We start from the raw sequence: 21,012 nt of genomic DNA on the forward strand, positions 1-21,012 counted from the left end.
TTATTAACACAACCAATGATCATGCCCCTGACTGGCGTGCCAACTGACGGTACGAAAAACATCAGTAGCCTCAGTAGGGTGGAGAGCATGGCCGGAAGTACCAGAGGGGATCACACATCGGGAGTTTACCCAGGTTCGGCTCTCATGGTTGAGGTAAAACCCTACTCCTGCTTTGATTTAATTGCTGGTGGAAAACACCTCGCGTGAGGGGGTTACAAGTATGGGGTAGTTGTAGCTACTGAGACGATGACAATGATTTCGATGCCCCGAGCTATCCCCTGGCCTTGCCTCATAATGGAGGACGAGGCCTATGGTTACAAGAGTACTAAATCGACCTAGGGGATTCCTCGGTAGAAGAGTCCTTTGCTTGCGCGCCTAGACGCCAGACTTTCCTTGGGAGGCTCCTTACATTGGTCGGAGGCCCGTAGAATCCTCATGGCCTGCTAGCCCTGTGGCCGGCGCACCATCCGGCTTGCCTCCCGAAGGACCACCCCGACCGGTATAGTGCACCGTCATGTAGCTAGGGAGGTGCATGTTTTCCCTTTGTAATGCTCTTGTTAGTTGCAGTACCAGCAAGAAAACTTTATGTTTCAGTTTATACAGCTTTGTCATAGCCAGTTGAAAGGACCTACAGTAAGTTGGGTCACCATGACTTGCCTGTAATTTCATAGGCCAGAAATTTCCTGATTGTCAGACGTAGCTCCAATTGTCTAGATTCTCCCGTAGGCAGCACTTGAGCAAGCAACTCAGAAAAGCCAAAAAAAATAGGCCTTTATAGAGCCCATTTTGCCACAAAAGACTCCTACGCCACCTTGTGATTTTGCTTTGCAAACTTTGGTTCATGCAATGAGAGATGGTCCTTTATCCCCCATGCCATGCTTTCTCCATAAACAACCGGTGATGAATTTATTAATCTGATCAATGGCATCTGCTGGAGAACATGTAGAATGTTGGCATGGAAGAGAAAACTAACTTAACTAGCTGCAGGTTTGCCCACACACGATACAAGTGTGGAGCAACTGGTGAGTCTTCTCTCAACTCTTTGCACCAAAGGCAGGAAATCTGCCATTTTACCATTAACACGGCGAGCTTAATAGAGGAACACACATAGTAAAATCTACTAACTCTCTATCACATCCTTTTGTATGCATTACAATACAGAGCTGAACTAAACTACCTTACAAAGAGTATCATCAACATCATTATGTCATATGTAACACCCCCCTTAATTATATCACAACATACTATCACCTTAACACCGGGAAAACGGCTCACACATCAACCCACTTTCACTACCGACTCCAGCTTATCTCCCACACGATCATCTGCCGCAACTTGTCGAAGCAGGTTCTGCACATCGTCGACCCAGTTCTGCTTACTCGTGCCGTCCTGACACTCGAATTCTACGATACCCTGCGCCGTGCTCAGGCCAAAACAGCATTTCTCATCCATGAAGGCCTTTCCCGGCTCGATCACCCACGTCGGAAGCTTGCTGTATACGCCGTAAACCACGCCTGCAGACGATTGTTACAGGCGAAACGCTCAGTATTAAAATCTCGCAAACTACACCGAGAGAGGCAGAAATGGTAGTGTACGATATTTGTTTCGAGTGCTGCTGAACTTACTCTTGTTGTTCTTGGACAGTGCACCTCCAATGTGCTTGCTTTTCAGCTTCAGCATGACCTGTTATCATTTGGCTATGCCGTCAGTAATTGGACATACATTTATTTTATTTTATTTGTAGTAGGACAAATGGACAATCAGTTGATATTGTGCAGTCAGAGTTTTTTTCTACCTGAGACCTCCTGTTGATGTAGACACATACTTTTGTCCTGTGTAAATCCCCTGCATCAGGAAAAATAAATGAAGATTATGCACCTTAATCACCTTGGTTGGAGTATAAAAGATGTTGATCCATGACTGAATGTTCTGAATATTGCACAGGTGTGTGTAGTCTGTACCTTTTCTTGTGCGTTTCAGCAGTTCCCCTTCCTTGCACCAGACATCAGGGCTCCACGAATGGCCCTTCTCGTAAGGAAGAACGCTCGCGTTGCTCCTCGCCGCCTCCCGCTGCACCCTCTGCTTCATCGTCGCAGCTCCTCGCAGCGCTGACACGGATTCCACACGAACTCAGCTTTGTTTCTTGCACGAGATATCATACGGAAACGGGAGTGCGCATTGTGATGGCAATGGCGGCACGGCCGTTCACCGCATCGAGCCCTTACCGGTCGCCGCTGCCGCTGTGAGCGTCGTCAGATCGCCGGCGCTCCTGACGCCGACCGCGGACTGGACGGCGGAGGCCACCTGCTCGTGGCTCGCCCCGGCAAGCCGAGCCACCTCGACGCAGTGCGAAGCCAGCAGCTCCGTGGCCGGCGCCATGGCCGCGGCCATCTTGGAGGCCTGGGTGTCGGAGCTGGTGGACGCCGCCGCGACGGCGGCCACCGCGGCCGCGACGCGGACCACCGACACCATGGCGTGCACGTGGGCCCTGTCGGCGCGCAGCTTCTCCTTGCTGCTCTGCCTCGACCGGCTCGCGTCCTTGTGCTGGAACCATTTGCCGATGGACTGATGGTGGCCGATGCCGCTGATGGAACTCCGCCTTGCATCTGTCTGCTCGAAAATGGCCACACAACAGACGGAAACATTCAGAAAGGAGAGAGCAGAGACAGCATGGGAGTGGGCAGTGGACTGCTCGCTTACGTGGTGTCGATAGCTCGGAACGATGGCCGTGGTGGCGAGCACGGCGGAGGCCTCCGGTATGCCCATCTCCTGCAGCGGCAGCCTGTTGAAGCAGCTCTTCTTGCCACCGACGAGGATCTTGGATATCTCCGACGCGGACACGCTCCAGGACCTCGACAGGTACTCCATGGGCTCGAGCGGCGTCTGCGGCGGCGGTATCGCCGCCGCCGCCGCCTCGTCCTCCTCCTCGACCACATCAAACCGAAACGCGCTGCCGGCCTTCCAGCCCCTCTCCATGGCCATCAGTCCCACACAGTCACTCTCCACACTCAGCACTAGTCTACCACGTCCTTGGCTCTCAGTGGTTGGTTGCAGGCAGCAGGAAGCGACGGTCGCCTACTTATAGCGGAGGAGGCACGCACGGAGCACGAGGAGGGGGGCGTGGAGCCGCCATGGCCGTGGCAGAAAGAACAAGGCGGACACGAGGCTGGCGAACAGGCCCCTGGCTTTCTCTGCTACTCCTGTCTGTCTCCAACAAGTCTCCCTTCCACTACCTGGGACTGAATATTTCTACTACCACCGCTGCAATATACTAGTGCTGCCGTCGCTGTTCTCTAGCCATTTGTTCCCGGCAGCTGAGCTATCCGGGACCTCGGAGGGTCTCATGACATGACTTCAGAGGAACCAAGCCAACCATGGATTGCTACGGCGGCATTGGCTTCTGGACGTACCACCTACATTTTTTTGTTTTGTTTTGTTTGAACTTGTACCTACGGTTGTTGGAGCTGTATTCAAATATAGCAACGTTTAGTCAATTGAACGAAGACTTGTTTGAACTTGCAGCAACGTTTTGCGATGCTTCCAAGAGAAACCCCCTCCCCTGTTTTCCCGGCGTATTAGCTACCGACGATGCCGGCGTTCCCGCTAATTAACACGAAGAGATAGATGTATGCTACGGCTGCGCTTCGAGGGCGGTCAAGGAGGAGCTAGCTTGACGACAGGAGACCCGTCACCCGGTAAGCTGGACGCCGGTCGGTCTGCTTGATCGGTCTTGGGTTGCATGTATCCATCCATCTTGCTTGTTTGAATTCTACACATGCTTGTTCGTCTCCGACTCTCTGTTTCCGTTTCTTTTTCATTTTTCAGGTGTGGTGGGGCTTGATGCCTGGCCCATGTCTCCGTTTCCACGTACAGCTGTAGGGTACGTGAGGGCGATCGATCGATCGATCTCCCTTGCTTCGATCGCCGGAGCTTCATTCAAACTCGGTGGGACGGTCAAGCCGCTTGATCGACCGCCAAGGCAGGAGCAGCGGCATTATTTTTTCCGACTAGTAAAGCTCGGCCACTGAGGCCAGGTGCTGGTGGGACTGGGCAAGTGCAGCAATGAAAAATAATACGTACCATAATGCTGCTACGTTTCGTATGCCGAGGCGGCCGTCCCTGGCACCGCTGCAGGAGATGCGAGATGTTTGTCCCGTCCCTGAGCATGTGGAGCGTGCGTGCGCGAGGTGACGAGTGGCGCGCCCAATGATCCGGGCCACTGCCACCGGACTGGAATCTCTCATCCCACGCGCGCCTGCGTTATCGCCATCATCGGTCGATGGCTATGCCCTCTTCTAACATCCACTAACAACGTGCCCAAAGGAAAGGTGAGGATGCCGCCCGGCCCGGCCCGGCCGGACCCATGATTGGGCAGCACTTGCCTGCTGACCCAAATCATCGTGTTGCCTGCTTGATTAACAAGGGTCTGAGACTGAGCAGGGAATTGGTCGCCGTAATCTTGTTCGCAACGGCATCAACCGTGATTTGTTTTTTCGGCATTCGGGTTTGTTTGGTCAGTTTAGGGAACACCCATGATGCAACTTTTCCCGCCAACGCAAGTGTGCTACTACATGCGTGAGAGCTGTGCTAGTGTGATATGCTAGTACTAGCTGATGAGCGTCACGTCTCTTTCTCCTTGTGGCTAGCTAGCTCTCCCTTTCGGATTGCGTCCGGTGGAAGCGACGGATCGGTCATCCCAACAAAACACTGTGTACACTATGTATCAACTATCAAGGAAGCCAGGGGCCCCCGAACCCTAGCGCCGCAGGCCTCCTCTCGCGCCTCCCTTTGCCGCCGCTGCCGCCGGCGAGGGCCGCGGTGGCGGCGGGCCCGGTGCCGAAGGCACCTGGGCGGGTGGATGCGGCGAGATCTCATCTGAGGCGGCAGGGGCGGCCCTTCTCGTGGGATCCGAAGGCGGCGGCTGGGGCAGCGATCCCTTGTCGTGCGGCGGTGGCCGAAGCGCCATAAGCCGGCAGAGCGGCGGCCCTGAGATGGACGGCGGCGGTGGCAGCGCCCCATCCGACGGGGTGCCTGATCTGCGCGGAGATGGTGGCGGCGGCGACTGCGGATCCAATGCCCCGATCGGATCCGCCGCGGTGTGGCCTTCCGCCGACCAGCGGCGCGTGGAGGGACCGGTGAGGAGATGTCGGATCTCCTCCGGTTTACCGACATCGGTGTTTGTCTTCGTGGCGAGACTCCGCTCGGTTCCAACCAACCGCGAGATCTGGACGACGTGGCTTCCGGTGAAAATCGCGCCTGACTGCGGTCATGGCGGACGATGGCGGCTTCTCGAACGTCGTTTCCTTCTCGAGGCATCGTCGTTGCAGGTCACGTCAACCTGATCGGAAGGTTCCGGGGGGAACCCTAGATCCGGGTCTACCGGATCGGACGATGGCGATGTTTCGATGTCGTTCTCCCTCCTGGAGGGGACAAGAGGAGGAGCGGCGTGGTATTTGACATGTCGACAACGGTGGGTCTCAGCGGCATGGAGCAGCGGGGTCTCGCCGGTGGGCGTGTGATGATGGACGAGCGCAGGATGGTGGCGTTGTCTGGCGTCGTGGTGGCGTCGACGGCAACTAGACCGGGCAAGGTACATGCAGCAGTACAACACTAAAGATGGATTGGAGCCTCATACCCGGCAGGCGTCCTGGTTGAGGAGTGCGCCGGACTGGTGGGTGCCCCATACCCGGCAGGCGTCCTGGTTGGGACCTCAGGTCTTAGATGTTAGGTTTGGCTGTGAGGTCTGTTTGACATTAGGTCCAGACTATCAGCAACCCTTCATCAACTGGATAGGAGTAGGGACAGATGTTGCCTAGACGGTAGCTTTAGTTTACTTTTGTATGACTTTGTAAGGTCTTGTGTGAATAATTAATAAAGTGGTTGCATGCATTGTCTAGATGCAGAGGCGGAGGGTCCTCCTCCATTTAAAAAAAAAAGGGAACGGCAACGCACAAAGGAGCGGCCCTGATGACGACGCTCTTCCTGCGCGCTTGGATTGGATCTTCCAGGGGGAGGAGAAGATGCTGCTGTCCTCACGCGTGGCATTTCCTCGTCATGCGAGTATGAATGTATGATCAGCATCAGTCGGCCGGGATTTCTAACCGGTAAGGGGAGCTACTGCAGGCAGGCGACGAAAATGATGGTGTTTGCCTCGTGCCCGTCTCATGAGTGAGCGAGGCAAAGAAGGCGTTCATGATGGATACAGATACAGGAGGGTGGGACGGCCAGAATCGCTCGCTAGCTGCCTCGTTTCACTCGGCCGCACTTTTGCTATCGCCAAAGGAGCAGCAGATAGATAAAGAGCACCGGCGCCTGCGACGGGAGAGGACCTCCCTCCCTCGGAGCCTCGGAGGCGTGGGAAAAGTGGGCAGCACGCTGGGAATCCGTCGCAGGCACTGCACCAACCCACACCAAACCTAGGCTTTCATTTCAGCTGTAGAAAACCATATCATCACCATCTTAACAACAGAAATGGTACTCCTACTCGAAAACAAGACACCAAAATGTCAAGTGTGGATGACATTTTCTTTCACATGGAGAGGAGCTACCCGTGAAAAGTCTGCGAAATTTCTTGTAACAGACATGGGACAACCAGCAAAAGTCACAGGATTGACGGCAGCACAGCGCATTCAACCAAGCCAGCACTCTTCTTCAGCAGCAGGCGTAGAAAGCAGAGCGCCAACAGGCACACAACAGCAGCAAAAAAAAATTAAAAAAAAGGATCAGTCGAGGTAGAGCTTGACGTGGATGCCGTTGTCGATGAGCGACTGCACGACAGCCCTGATCTTGCCCTCGAACCGGTCCCGCTCCCGGGGCGTGTAGGTGCACGCGTACACGTCCGCCTCCTTGGCCCGCTCCGCCAGGAACCGCCCCACCGACAGGCACGCCGGCACGTCCGACCGCGACATCAGCGCCGCCTTCACGTCCTTGGAGTTGGTGCCCGCCACCGCCACCTGCCGGCACGTCGACCGGTGGGTCAGCGACGCCGATACAAACCGCTTCGAGATGAACACGTCCAGGGTGAAGGGCTCCATGTGCGCAATCGTCCGCTGCTTGAACGAGATGTGCTTGTGCGGGTTCTTGGACCGCTTCTCCTTCTTGTACGTGTAGGGCTTGCTGTTGTCCTCGTCCATGAAGTCCTCCACGCCGAAGAAGCTCCTCGCCGACCTCAACACCTGGACGAATGAATCAAGAGGTCAAAGCGGCGACTCAGCTACCTCTACCTATTTTAGTGAGTGGAGCTGAAAGCGAAACATAGATCAACAGACTGAAGCGTCCGTTGCACTCAGTGTGACTAACTGCTGAAATGGACTCCGTTGAGATGCCATCATTATGTCAGGATTGAATTGGGTGCCACTGGAAGACTGGAACGAATCGTGTATGTGTACCCAATGACTAGTACGTATGACTGGAAATGTTTAACTAATTGCAGGGTTTATAAATGTGCAAGACCTATAAATGTTTGTAAACTGACTGCACAAGTCCAACCAAAGAAGCCAGAGACAACTTCAAGCCTTGAGCCCTTGAGGCAGCATCAAACTTTATGAACAGTTGCATGCCCGGGTGATTACAACAAGTTATACGAATGAATTCCTTCAATGCACTGCCAAGTGTCTCTAAAATGAAATGTATATCAAAGTGACTAAATTGTCCAGTGCATTCAGGGTAACTAATTGATGAAATGAGTTGTGGATGCCGCTGTAATCTAAAAAAAAAAGGTAATCCGTAAACTGAATCAGGTACAGTTGCAATAGATTGTTAAACTTAAAGCCATTATTTAGCCAGTATATACATCAGACGACATGCATACGGTGGTAAGAATGACTGGAAATGCTTTACTAGACCTGTTTGACATAACTCTGAGCCTAGGTAAAATTCAGGATCGAAATTTTGAACGATTCTTTGGTGGGATGTGTCTCAAGTAAGTGAAATTTTCAGCTCATTAATTAATAATTGTGCTGGAAATATAAATGATTGTAGAAGGACAACAAATGTTTGGCTCATGCAGCCACAGGAAACTTGTAGCCTTCAGACAGTATCACATATGTAGGTATGCAGTCACTGCAAGTAGTCTAGATTTCAGACAGGATTACACTAGTTTATTCATAAGCATTACCAAGCTATCTTGTTATTACAAGCATTTCTAAGTTATCACAACAAAAATTCTAGTAGCTAATGCCAACTAATTTTCATCAACATATCCAAGTTGCTAAAATTCAAGCACTGTAACAACATAGATGCTTCAAGGGTTGATTATCAACAGATAACAGGCAGAGAATAAAAATGTGTTTTATTACCTGCCCGCTGTGAAATTGACTTGAACAAGCATACATTGCTTCAGCTGGATGCCCTTCCCGTAGGACATGCGCTCCCCTCCTCCATGACTGACTCAAGACGTTCTTCAGCATCTTTATCTCAAGCACCCTCAATGCTCAACAAATACTAAGCATGGATTATTTGTAGCATAAGCTCTAGGTCACTGTGCAAGAAAGGAAGTTATATTAGAGCTCAAAATTCTTCAGCTAATTTCCTTCACAGTGGCAGTCCCACACAACAAAGCCAAGCATTTGTAGTTCCTAAAAGATGACGACTCATCAGACACCAGGGGCAGATCTTAAGTGGGAATACTAGTGCTCTGAATCAGAGAGGGAGAAATTTAAAGCAATATTTGAGATAAACTGCAACAATTTACTTGGGTGAGTACTACTCAGGATGTAAGTGGTCCATCCGCTGGGCAATGCGGCAATAGCCGCTTCGGCCGCATGCCAGTTATGTGGGTTTTGCGCCAGACACTTAATATGCTTGGTAGTTAAACGACGCCCGCAACGGCTCTCATCAGCCACTTGATGCTCATGCTCAGATGTGATTCTCATCGGAACAACATCAGCTTCATGCCTTCATGGACACAGGCACACACACTAATTGACATGGGACAACTTTAGCCTACGAAACAAAATTTGTACACTAATAACTAGTTTCTCTACAACAGAAATTTTCCAAAAAAAGGCATGACCATTACAAATAATCACTTCCATTGTTAAAATAAGATATAACAATGGCTTTGCATACACTGCATGCAAACCACACTAAAAATTAGAAGATCCATGACCTCAGAGGAGCAAGCTAACTGAAATTACTCATTAACTTCTGCAGTACTAGCACTACTAGCAAGGTTTTCAGCAGTACAGGAGGTGTTGTTACACCAAATGATCATTACAGTACCGTTTTCGTAATATTCTCATCACTAGTGGATAATATAATCAGTAGTGGAGACAAAAGAACTCGGAGGGGGGCTGGCGGGGGATCGTTGCTTACTTGGCGGGAGAAGAGGAGGAAGACCACGGAGAGGATCGGGGGTTGGAGGCGGACAGCGGCGCCTAGGGCATGGCAGTGTCAAGTGTTTTGGGGCGTTGGTGGGCTGTCCATTTGCTATTTTTAATGGATGTCCATTTGCGCCATTTAGGCTCTTTTTGATGGGTTGCACTTGTGGGACAAGTGGGATCCAACGCCACTTATATCCTGAAGTACTAGTTCTAAGAAAAAACATCCTGAAGTACTACGGCCACTAATCGGCAAAAGAAAGCAACCTAGTCCTCGTCAAATATTTTGGATATCGGTAACTGGTAGCTGCTCGGTCGGTTGGGGAGTAGGGATTAATCGGCGAATCCGCTGATTAAATTAATTAATCAGTCGACCATTAATCAGCTGGTTAACTATTTCCACCAATGCATGTGTGGTTACGACACACGGCCCAGTGCGGCTTCATCCCTGCAGAGCGGTCACCGGTGACTGCAAGGGGGGAGGCGGCAATGGCGGAGCTTTGACCACGCTCTGAAACACACTGAGCCAGTTCTTTTCAGCTCATGATTCTCCAGAATATGATTCTGGGAAACTGCCCACAGAATCAGCTGCCAGTTCTTTTATGAGATTGTTGTATGTGTTGTGTAATGAAATGTTTGTAATGCCCCTAGGCTAGAACTATGTACTGAATTCCTAACGCTTGGTTGTTCTGAAAAGTTTCATGTCGAATACAAACACGAAAGCGATTTGCCAATATCCCAAATTGCTCACAGTGCCTTCACTTTCTCCATCTACAACCTCCATGTGCGAACATTTAAATCTATACGAAAATTCTTACTGCTAAGCAGGCATTCAATCTACACCACCACAAAAGTCAGTACTAAGCAATCAATCATGCAATTTTTTCCACTGGATGTCATCAATCATACAACTTGTACGCCATACAAAATAAACATCCAAATATTTCACTAGCAGCCATGAAATTAGCATACAAATCATTACCAGCCATCATAAGAAAGAAGAGAGAAACAGAGGGGAGAGAGGGAGGGGAAGAGAGGAGGAGACACAGAGAGGGAGGCAGAGGTGAGCTCACCTGCGGCCGGCGAGGCAGGATGACGCGGGGGCAGGGGCAGGCGATCCAGACGGGATGGGGCGGGGTGGGCGGCCGGCGGCGCGAACCCTGGCTCCCCGGGGGGTCGGTCAGGTCGAGCGTTTGACAGGAAGGGATTGGGGAGGTTCGGGGAGGTGGGGATTTCAGAGGATTTGGTGAATCCCTTTCTTCCACCCAATCCTCTCCATTCCCCTCACATCCCCAAGTTTTCAATCCCCTTCCATAAAAACATGTTTGATAGACAGGGTTTGTATAATACAGCGAACTGGCCATGGGTGGCCATGGAGGCAGCGAACTGCTGAAGCTAAACTCCACGGCAAAGCCAGATAGGAGAGGAGAAGGATGGCCATGGAGGCGAACAGTTGCAAAACGGAGGCATGGCCGCTGGGTGTCGGACGAGGAGCAAGAAGAGCCGGTCCTAGGGTTTGCAGGGGAGGGGATGGAGAAGTGGAGGAGAGGGCAGGAATTACCTCGGGGAGAACAGCCGGAGGAGGACGTCGACGCTTTGGCGGCGACGGGGCGGTGAAGATCCGGCGGCGGGGCGCTCCTCTCGGTGGCGGCGGGGCGCTCCCTGTGTTCCCTGCCTGTGCCCTCGAGGGTTGCGAGACGCGTGGATAGAAGGGGGTCGAAGGGGGGATGGAAGGGATTGGGCTGTGCAAAACCTGAGAAACAAATGGGCCCTCGAGGATTAGGGAGGTTTCTAATCAATCCTCTGAAACCCCCTCAATCCCCGTCCGTCAAATGAGGCCTAAAGAGCCTGACGGCGCAGCCCATGAAGGAGAATGACGGCCTGCCGATAGGGCGTCAGCGTTGTATAGCCCTTGACTTGAGGCACGCCGCACGCGACGACCCCGACAGACAAACCTGCGTCCTGGCCGCCATCCCGGCGTGCCGTCCCCCTCCAGCCGTCGGCCGCGCCGACACGCCGCCCGCCTCCTCTGCTCCCCGGCCGCGCATATGATCCCGCCCTAGCCCGTGGTAAGTAAACGCACCGCCCCTCAATTCTACTCCACTTGTCATCTACCACTCGCAACATTTCGGGATTTATTCTTTCTTGGGATGTGGATTCATCCGTGCGCATCATCGAATTCGCCCCGCCCGGACGCATGATCGCCGTATGCTACTACCATTTTTCCTGATGATCGTCGTATCCCAAATCATTCCATAGGATTCCTTACGAATTTTCACAGCAAGATCGAACAAACAGTCAAACACCACCCGTACATCGCCGCCGGCTGACCCTGGACGGGGAGGACGATGATACGTTTACTGCTCGCCACCGGTGAATGAACGCTAGGATCATCAGTGAATGAACGAGACAACACAAGCCCTGCCCGCCATGTAATCCAACACCCCGAGAATCAATCAAAATCAATGCATGATCTCACTTCACTGTGCCATTCGTACGTTACGTACGTGCCCTCTGAATTATAAGCCCGAACCCTGACGACGCTGCCGGCGATCGACCATTACTCCTCCCCCTTGGCCCCTCCAAGTTCAACCACATGGCTCGCCCTTCTTCTCCCACTAGCTCGCTCTCCCTGGCTCTAGCCGCGTACTCGTAGAGTACATTGTACATGCAGTTGGTCTCGGTTTCGGATGGCTGGTGGATCATTACACCGGGGTGTCGTAAGTCGTAACCCGGCTCGTCGGGTTCCCTTGTCGACGGAGGCTAGTTTTTCCCACTGCGCTGCTAGCGCTAGACGCTAGTACGGGGGGCATTTAACGCCCGCATTCATGCCTGTCGCCTGCCTACCTCGTGACATGCTGCATGCATGCGATCGCGATCGCCGTTAGGTAGGTCAGGTCAATGCCGTGGAGGAGGAGAGAACACGCATACCGGTAGGGGCATACGTACTAGCAGGCCAGGGAAGGAATCACATATCTCGTAGCCGTAGCCATGAAGATCGATCCGCTGCCGAGGTTCATCTAGAACTGTAGCATCGGCAACAGTTTCTCTGACGGGTCGTCTTGCAACAGTTGGAGACTTGGAGTAGCCGTGGTGATGGTGGCGTCTCTCTGACCGGGAGCTGCAGCGTGCAGCTTCTTCTAGAATTCTACGTACTCTTTTTTTCTTTACTGGAGTAGAATATTACAGCCACTCGCTCGGAAAGTTTATACAGTGAAAAACTTTGGGGCGTGTTTGGTTGCCGTTGTGAACAGTTTCTGCATCGTATGTATTTCTCAACTCAGCCTGGTTGAGCAAAAACAGATCCTAATACGCCATCTGCAACTTGATTGGTTGCCTGCATCCCTAGTCCCTGCATCTAGTAATACGCAAGTGCATTTTGTTTGGTTGGCTGCATTGGCCCTAGCGGCACATGAACACGGCATTTGGTTGCATACGGCGTACATGTTGTGCTTACCTTGTACCCTAGTTGGTGAGCTTGCCCACAATGATCACACCTAGCACACCTACGCCATAACACAGCAATGGTGACGAACTGGGCGAAGATGATGAAGTTCTTCAGCTTCAGGCCAAACTGACGATCCACCTTAGCAGCTTCCACTTTGACAGCTCCAACCTTGGCACTGTCGACACTGCTGCCTCCGTGCTTTCGCACCCAGGCGGAGTAAGCTTGTTCTGCTGCCTGCTTAGTCTTGAACCCTCTATAGTTGCTGTTGCTATACGATGCCACTTGTGCATTGGCTTCGAACTATAAACCCCTGAAACCTCACCAATGAACACGGCATACCACTTGCCCTAGCAATGCACAAGAGCAAGAGTTGAAGCAGCAAATAAATGGAGCACAAGTAGCAAGCAAAGTAGCACACAAACAACAATGGAGCAGAAGAGAAGTAAAGCATGCATGATCATACGACATAACAAGTTCTTCCTAGCACTACCTTGGTGTTAACCTACCACCACATCCAAAAGAGGGTGTCGTCCTACCACCGCAAGTTCATCGTCACCGTGAGGGGTTAGTATATACCACCTCACCAAAATATACAGACCATCAAATAGTTTTTGAGCCCTAACTACACAAAATGTACGTCGTCATCGTCATCGTCGTCGGCGTCGCCACCACCATCGCCGTCAGGGCCATCAAGGATCTCGACGTCCGGGGTCCCAGGGAAGTCAGGCATGGGAGAACCAAGAGGCTCCCCCGAGCCCATGGCATGCTTCCCAGTTGCCAGCCCGAAGGAGAAGATGTGCTGCATCTGGTTATAGTTCTGGATAGGTGTGTTGAGGAACTCAGCGTCCCTTGGGTGATCCTAAGAATGAAACACAAGTGTTGTCAGTTGCGATTAGGAGTAGGCAATGGTGGACAGTATGAAAAGGAAGAGGGGTGTGAGCTAACCGCGACATGGCTGGCGTAGTGCTCTGCCTCCAGAACTATGGAGCAAGTGTTCTCATCCCATGAGGCGCCGCTAAGGTCTCTCAGCTTGGACATTTGGATCCATCGACTTCTCCACTTCCTCAGGTGGTTGTACACCTGGGTGGCAGACACCTCTTGCCCACAGAACTCGAACACCTGCTTCGCAACGGTGTTCAAGTGCACCTCCTTGAAACCCTTGTCAGTCCTAACTCCACTAGAGATGAGCTCACACATCTTGTTCAGCACGAACGTGGACATGAACGGCTGCCACTTCATGTTGTTTGACCTACTATCCTTCTTTGCCTTTGCTGCTGCTAGCTTGAGTGCAGCGGCAACAGCTGCAGTAGTTGGCTCAACGAGCACTACTGGCACATAGAGGGAATCAGACTCGAACACCTCTGAATCAGGTGCCATCTCGGACATAGGCTGCGAGTCCTCCACAAACGATGGAGCAAATTGGTTGTCGGACACGACAAGAGCCTGACTAAGATCTTGCGTCTGCGTGGTCATGTCCTACAATCGTAGCGCGCATTGACAGTGAGCATAGCACACAACATACCGGACAATCCATGAAAGCAGGAGCATACATGTACATGGTTCATCACTATCATAGCAAGCACATGCTTCATCACTATCATACTAAGCATACATGTACATGGTTCATCACTATCATAGCAAGCACATGACCACCAATAGCTACAAATCACAGATCTGAGCATGATTCAACACAAGCACAAGATTCAACTTCAAACTCTACTACTAATCTAGCCTACCACATGCTTGAACATCTAGCCCTACCATAAATTGTAACCGCAACATAGCAACCAACCATATCAGCTCACAGATCGGACCACTAATCAACCATGCATCTAAATCAAACCCTAGCTGCAGCTCAGATCTAGCTAGAAGGAACAGAGAGAAAGGGGGATTGAACTCACAGAGGCCATGACTGCAGCTTGAGGACGAGGGGGGACGGTGGTGGAAGATGAACGCCGGCCGGTGAAGGAGCTCCGACGCCGTGGACAGCCGGCCGATGAAGATGCGCCGCTTACCTGCTCGTCGGTGCCGATGCGCGTCGACGGGAAAGCGCGAACGGAGAAAGAATGGTGGCGGGAGTTGGGGCGGTGAGGGAGGGGCTAAATAGGGGGTGGAGCGGCGGGAGGTGAGCCAAAATCCTCCCGCCGATTTTTCGACAACGCGGGCGAGCTCGCGCCATCTTCCCTGCTCGCACGAGGGAAGAAGCGCATCGCCCTCCCCTGCTTCGCCCTGGCCAGGCTCACGAGCTACTGCCGATTCGTGCGTTGCCCCTGGGTCTGGCAGCGAGTGGCCAGCAGTACGACTTACTGCGACTTGAGCAATCACGTAGGGCCAGTGAGAGACACTGCGGAGTCGAAGCCATGTCACGGCATGGCGAGTTCTTGCTCGTGCCCTTTACTCTGCCGCAGTGCGCGCGTCAGTGCATTAACGCGGCTCACCAACTCATTCGCTTCCGCGCAGTTACTCCTCCCACTTCCCCCCGCCATCCGTCTCCAGTCTCCAATCTCCTGTCGCTCTCCGTCGCCGACCCGCTCTTCCTCTTCCTCTGCGACTCTGCAGTGCAGCGCACCAACGTCGCTGCCGCGGCGGCAGCAGTTTACTACCGCGTGCCACGCCGTATTAAACCGTCGGCGTCGCAGCGCAGCCCAGGGAGTGGGCACGGCCCTGTGCGCGGGATGCTCTTTGCCCCCCGCGCCACGAGATCAATCCGCCCGGACCCTGCTCATATAATGCTCATGCGGCACCCTTCTGGACTGTTGCCATGTAGCAGCTAGGTTGGTGGCGCTGGCATGGCGGCAGCCCAACAAGGGAACATGGAGCAGGCTGTGAACGGAGCGCAAGAACCGGGCAAGGTCGGCGGCGAGGCTCCCGAGGCGGCGTCGGCGCCCAAGGCCGCGGCGGCCGCCACCGCTCCCGCGCCACATCACCGGCGATCCAAGAGGTCTCTGCCGCGTCTTTGCCGATTTTTCCTTCGTCTTGGTTTTGCTTGCCGCTCATCTCAACCCTGGTTCTCTTTTTCTGTCTGTGTCCATTGTCCAGTGCTTCTTCGGGTAGGAACTTGGAGACTTGCAAGCATGTCAGCGTGGAGCAACGCTTCAACCAAGCACAGGTGCTGCCTTCGTGTGTGTAGATTGCTGATCAAGCAAGCACAGGTGCTGCCTTCGCGAATTACTGATCGGATTCTGTGAAAATTCCATGGCAGAACCCGCCGGACCCGAGGAAGTCTTCTTGCTCAACGGATGGTTCTTCGGTTCACCGGGCCCCGCCGAGGGATCAACGGACGAGCGCGGCGACGGCCTCGCCGAGCCACCGCGTCTCGCTGGAGAATGACGTGAGTAAAAAAAAAAGAACAATTAGCCACTGTTCTCCTGATGCTATGGTGCGTCGTGGCTTCTTTTTTCCGTCTGGGTAATTGGTGTTGACAATTGCTGGATTGTGGCAGGTCTCGCAGCTGCAGCTGCATCTGCATCAAGAGAGGTCCATCCGGATCATGCTTGACCGGGCGATCGGCCGGGCTTCCAGCACCCTGTCTCCTGGTCATAGGCACTTTCCAGCTCAGGTACCGTTCATCTCCTACAGTTTCTACTGCACAATGACAACGACAAAAATCCTACAAAAAATTGTCTACATTTCCTTCTATGAAAACAAAATTTACTTGCAATCGTCAGGCTAGTGCAATTTTAGTATTTTAATGAATATAAGTGGTGCAATTGCCGGGTGAAGATATCACACAAAGGAAAGTGTCACCTCACTCCATTATGTTCCAAGCACAGTTTTCAGATATTGGCCAAAAAAAAAAAGAGTACAGTTTCAGATGGTTGGCAGAAATGAGTACAATTTCAAGTCTGCGCTGAAGATTGTGATTCTTCTTCTTATTCCTGCAGACAAAAGAACTGATAGCAGAGATTGAATTGCTCGAAGAGGAAATCGCAAACCGCGAACAACACGTCCTCTCACTCTACAGAAGTATATTTGATCAGTGCGTATCTGGGCCATCATCGGGGCAGAGTTCTGGTATTTCATCCCCTGCTCATGCCAAGAGCATAAGTTCAAGGACGAGACGACGACAATCGAGCATAATATCAAGTGCATTTTGCTCATCTAAGAAGCTGCCTCTCCAACCTTTCCATATCATGACATCAGTGTCGGAGTCGGGTAGAACCAAGAACATGCTCAAGACCAAGATCAAGCATGAATCTTTCTCGAGCGAAACGTTGGATGTCCGTTCTGCCTCCCTTGCATCAGATCCAAGGAAGGTAAAACATACAAAGGAAAATATAGTTTCATTAAATCCATACAGACATTTAATGTAGTGCATTCTACTTGCTAATATTTACAAACAGACATATGTATGCCCTTTTTATACTATAATGCAAATTCTCTGCATTGTGGTGCTTTCAGGAGCATACATTTTGTCCCAATTTGTACGTCTGAACCTGCTGATTTAAATCAGGAGATGCTGTGATCAATGCAGTACTTTCAAGCAGAAATGCACATATTGGACTTATTTTAACTATTGTTTCTTCCTTTGTTTTGCTTTTTTTTTTCTTTACAAATAGCTGCCTTATTCAGGGAGTAGTTCTTTGGCACGTACTCTGAAAGATCATCTCTACCAATGTCCAAGCAAGATATCTGAAGAAATGGTTAGATGCATGGCTTCCATATACTGTCTTCTGCGCACGGAGTCACCAGAAAAGCCTGAAAAGGTTCGCTCACCGTTCTTGTCAAGATCATCAACAAGTGTCATTCTTCCTCGGAGGGGTAACAGTGAGGAGACTAATCCATCAAGTAACAAAAGCATTGTCGAAGTATGTTCAATCTCAGTCGAAAAGAATCAGACGCCAGATGTCTCCTGTGCAATTACCCACTACAGGTTTGTTGGAAAAATGATGATTATCGTACTTTATATCCTGGAGAGTAATTTATTTTCCAATAATTGTATAACAAATTCCATGGTGTTGCTTTGAGCTTAGGTTGCTTGTGGAGCAGCTTGAAAGGGTTGATCTGAGTATGTCAGAAACCAGCATCAAACTGGCCTTTTGGATCAACGTGTACAATTCTCTTGTCATGCATGTAATTGCCGAAAAGTCTACACTGGTTTCTCTGTTTTTATTCTTTAATTTTTTGTAATTTTGTCAGTGTGTCATCCCATGTCTGATTCGCTTTGCAGGCATATCTAGCATATGGAATTCCAAACAGTTCTCTGAAAAGAATGGCTCTATTTCACAAGGTGAAAAGGATATTTTAGTTACAGTTATCCCTGAGTGCTGGAGTTCATAATGATGTGGCTGACAAATAACTCACATATTGCAGGCTGCCTACAATGTTGGTGGATATGCTGTGACTGCCAACTCCATTGAACAATCCATGTTGTGCTGCAGATCCCCGCGGATTGGTCGTGTACGTATGATTTGTGATCTCATGCCAAATCCTGAATTTAGATTCAGATAGTTCATGTAAAGTTGACAGCTTCATATAAAATTCAAGACCCTAAATTCAGTTTAGGTAAACTATTCATCAAATTGACTGAAACAAACCGAAGAAGATGAATAACACACGCTTAGTTATCAATTTAGCACGCCGAGGGCTACCCTAAGTGGTGTAAGTACGACCTTCTATCTCATGCCGAAGTTTGAATATAAACTCAGACAATTCATGTAATGTCGACGGCTTCAGATAAAACATCAAAAATCAATGTTTAAATTCTACATTTAGGATCCTTTCTAGGAAGCAAACTGTTTATGCTTGAAGAACTCAGTACTTCTCCTGAACCAAGGCCCTAAATTCAGTTTGGTCAATTGTTCATGAATTCAGAAAAAACTGACCAGGAACACTGGATTCTAGGAGTAGTCAAATTAGCACAGGGAGGGAAACCTGATTTCTGGAGAACAGTCTGATCCAATTTTACCCGCAGTGGTTTGAATCGATACTGTCGACGGCGATGCGGAAGAGATGCGCCGACGAGAAGCAGCTGATCCAGCTCAAGTTCGGCCTGCCGGACTGCCAGCCTCAGGCCCTGTTCGCGCTGTGCACCGGTGCCTCCTCCGACCCCACGGTACGTACGTACACCCTGACGCCGCCGCCATGCTTGACTGATCTCCTCGAGGCCTGGGCTGAGCTCCGGCGTTGCGTTGCGCTGCAGCTCAAGGTGTACACGGCGAAGAACGTGACGGAGGAGCTGGAGCGGGCGAAGCGGGAGTTCCTGCAGGCCGGCGTGGTGGTGCGCAAGTCGAGGAAGGTGTTCCTGCCGCGCCTCGTGGAGCGGTACGCCAGGGAGGCCGGCCTCCCCGCCGGCGACGGCGTCCTCGCGTGGGCGCGCGACAACTTGGACGGCCGGGCCGCGCAGGAGGCAATCCAGCGGTGCGCCGCCGCAGCAGCAGGAGCCGGCGGCCGGCGCAGGGCGTCGCAGGCCTTCGAGTGGCTCCCGTACAACGCCAGGTTCCGCTACGCCTTCGCGAGGAGCATGGTCGACAAGCAAGCCGCCGCGGTGCTGGCCTAGATTGTTCTCGCCTTCGTAGCTGCTGGCTGCTGCTGCAGCTGCCGATTACTGGTATATGTGTATATATATGGTTTTGGGATTGAGATAATGTGAAACTCAAACTAGCAATCAAGGCATTTGGAATGAATGATGGGGTAAAGATGAACTTTGGATGAAACTTACTAGTGCTCATCTGTACAGACAGTTCAGTGTGGGTTTTTTAGATGATAGTCGATACTCAGCCAAAACACCGAGCTAGGTGTGTTGTGTGTGAGAGCGCAAACCTCTTTTTACCGGTGCCGGGATCTACCGGAGATTCTCTGACCAATAAAATCTTGCCACCTAAAAGGTTGTCATAAATGGTATCTCTGTATTTCACACATTTCTTCAATTTCACACATTTCTTCATTTAAACTGATGTATTTCACCAGCTGGAGACTACTCATGTGATTTGACCAGCTGGGCCTACCCACGTTATTTCAGCCACGGTCCTACATGCGTCTGAAGCTAGTCTCACTTCACAGTTCATACACGTACGGAAAATGTCAGCTTATTTTCCAAAGGATCAACCTCTCTCACTTTAAACGGCAGTTCCATATTATTTTTTAAATAACTCAGCTACACATAGCTACTTCAATTCATACCTAACTGAAATATCATTTCAACTCTTTCAAAAATACATTGCAATCACTTCAAGTTTCCGATTTCAATAGTTTCATACATTGGTATTCATTTTTTAAAATCTAATTCCACACCATCCAAAAAAATTGATATCATTTCAAAACCATTTTCAATTTTTAACAAAATTTATTTCATATATCCCAAACTCACAAAAAAAAGAAGTGGAACTGATTATTTCATATTTGAAAAAAAAACTAATTTAATTTATTTAAAAGGTGATTTCAGCTATTAAAATTTCGGTAATGATAACTCCCGAACGTTCGGGATGTAAGCATGGCAACCCGAACATGTTAGATGGCAAGTTTAGTTTACGTGAGATTAGGGAAACATGGCAATTTTCTGACAAAAAAATGAAAAAGGACAAAGTTGCCATCCCCTATGAACTAAAGTTGCCATCCCTATGAACTAAAGTTGCCATGTAAAAACGTTCGGGACGAAATGCTCAAAATCCGAATGTTCAGGAGTTATTGGATTCCTAAAATTTCATATATTTTTTCAAAAAAGATTGAAATTGAATTTTCTAAAAGTGGCAGAAACAATTTCAATTTATATTTAAAAATCTATTTCAATACATATCTCATTCATATAACATGTTACAGATATATGAAATAGCAATTTCATATATTTCAGGGAAGTAATTTCATATTTCCAAAGAGTGAAACTTAGATTTCAAAAGAGTGGCATTCATTTTTTTACCAAGTGATTTCAATTATTCCAATGCCAATGCCAATGCCAATGCCAACGCCATATTTCACAACCAATGAAACTCATTATCTCAATCATCAAAGAACTGATTTCAATCCTTTCAAAAACAAATTTCACCAACATATTTTTACAAAAGACAGTAACTTCATATTTCAAAAGAGTGGGAAAAACATTTTTAATTTTTTACAAAGTGATTTCAATTATTCCAACTCAAATTTCATATTTCGCAACAAGTGAAACTGATTACTGACACTATCAAAGAGTAACTGATTTCAGTTCTTTAAAATGTGCATTCAATCAATATAAACATATGTCATTGTGATTCCAACGTCATTTCATAAACATATCAAAGTTCAAGTATTTCAAAGAACACAGACTAT

The 21,012-nt window shown here is 50.1% G+C and overlaps 3 protein-coding genes across 5 annotated transcripts; 1 reads left to right on the forward strand and 2 right to left on the reverse strand.

The window, feature by feature from the left end:
* Nucleotides 1–1,004: 1,004 nt before the first annotated feature.
* Nucleotides 1,005–3,255, reverse strand: LOC123169059 (VAN3-binding protein). Its single transcript, XM_044586909.1, has 6 exons — nt 2,701–3,255; nt 2,226–2,610; nt 1,962–2,108; nt 1,796–1,845; nt 1,626–1,683; nt 1,005–1,514 (listed from the first exon to the last, which is right to left on the reverse strand). The coding sequence occupies exons 1-6, from the start codon at nt 2,980–2,982 to the stop codon at nt 1,279–1,281; spliced, it is 1,158 nt and encodes a 385-aa protein (XP_044442844.1). The 5' UTR covers nt 2,983–3,255; the 3' UTR covers nt 1,005–1,278.
* Nucleotides 3,256–6,493: 3,238 nt separating this feature from the next.
* Nucleotides 6,494–11,086, reverse strand: LOC123181696 (uncharacterized). Of its 2 annotated transcripts, none has more exons than XM_044594017.1 (3): nt 10,882–11,086; nt 8,298–8,479; nt 6,494–7,175 (listed from the first exon to the last, which is right to left on the reverse strand). In XM_044594017.1, exons 2-3 carry the CDS (start codon nt 8,406–8,408, stop codon nt 6,723–6,725), a joined length of 564 nt encoding a protein of 187 aa, XP_044449952.1. In that variant the 5' UTR covers nt 8,409–8,479; nt 10,882–11,086; the 3' UTR covers nt 6,494–6,722. The 2 variants fall into 2 exon arrangements, with proteins under 2 accessions (XP_044449952.1, XP_044449953.1); XM_044594018.1 differs by lacking the exon at nt 10,882–11,086 and adding an exon at nt 10,394–10,833.
* A 171-nt stretch (nt 11,087–11,257) lies between these two features.
* Nucleotides 11,258–19,594, forward strand: LOC123181695 (uncharacterized). Of its 2 annotated transcripts, XM_044594015.1 has the most exons (12): nt 11,258–11,389; nt 15,539–15,709; nt 15,808–15,877; nt 15,971–16,099; nt 16,211–16,327; nt 16,653–17,024; nt 17,328–17,641; nt 17,742–17,841; nt 17,939–17,998; nt 18,082–18,168; nt 18,683–18,827; nt 18,911–19,594. In XM_044594015.1, the coding sequence occupies exons 2-12, from the start codon at nt 15,558–15,560 to the stop codon at nt 19,348–19,350; spliced, it is 1,986 nt and encodes a 661-aa protein (XP_044449950.1). In that variant the 5' UTR covers nt 11,258–11,389; nt 15,539–15,557; the 3' UTR covers nt 19,351–19,594. The 2 variants fall into 2 exon arrangements, with proteins under 2 accessions (XP_044449950.1, XP_044449951.1); XM_044594016.1 differs by lacking the exon at nt 11,258–11,389 and having other exon boundaries at nt 15,545–15,709; nt 18,683–18,823.
* The last annotated feature ends 1,418 nt before the right edge of the window (nt 19,595–21,012 follow it).

The sequence above is a fragment of the Triticum aestivum genome, chromosome 1D (assembly GCF_018294505.1).
Source record: "Triticum aestivum cultivar Chinese Spring chromosome 1D, IWGSC CS RefSeq v2.1, whole genome shotgun sequence".
Taxonomy (NCBI): domain Eukaryota; kingdom Viridiplantae; phylum Streptophyta; class Magnoliopsida; order Poales; family Poaceae; genus Triticum; species Triticum aestivum.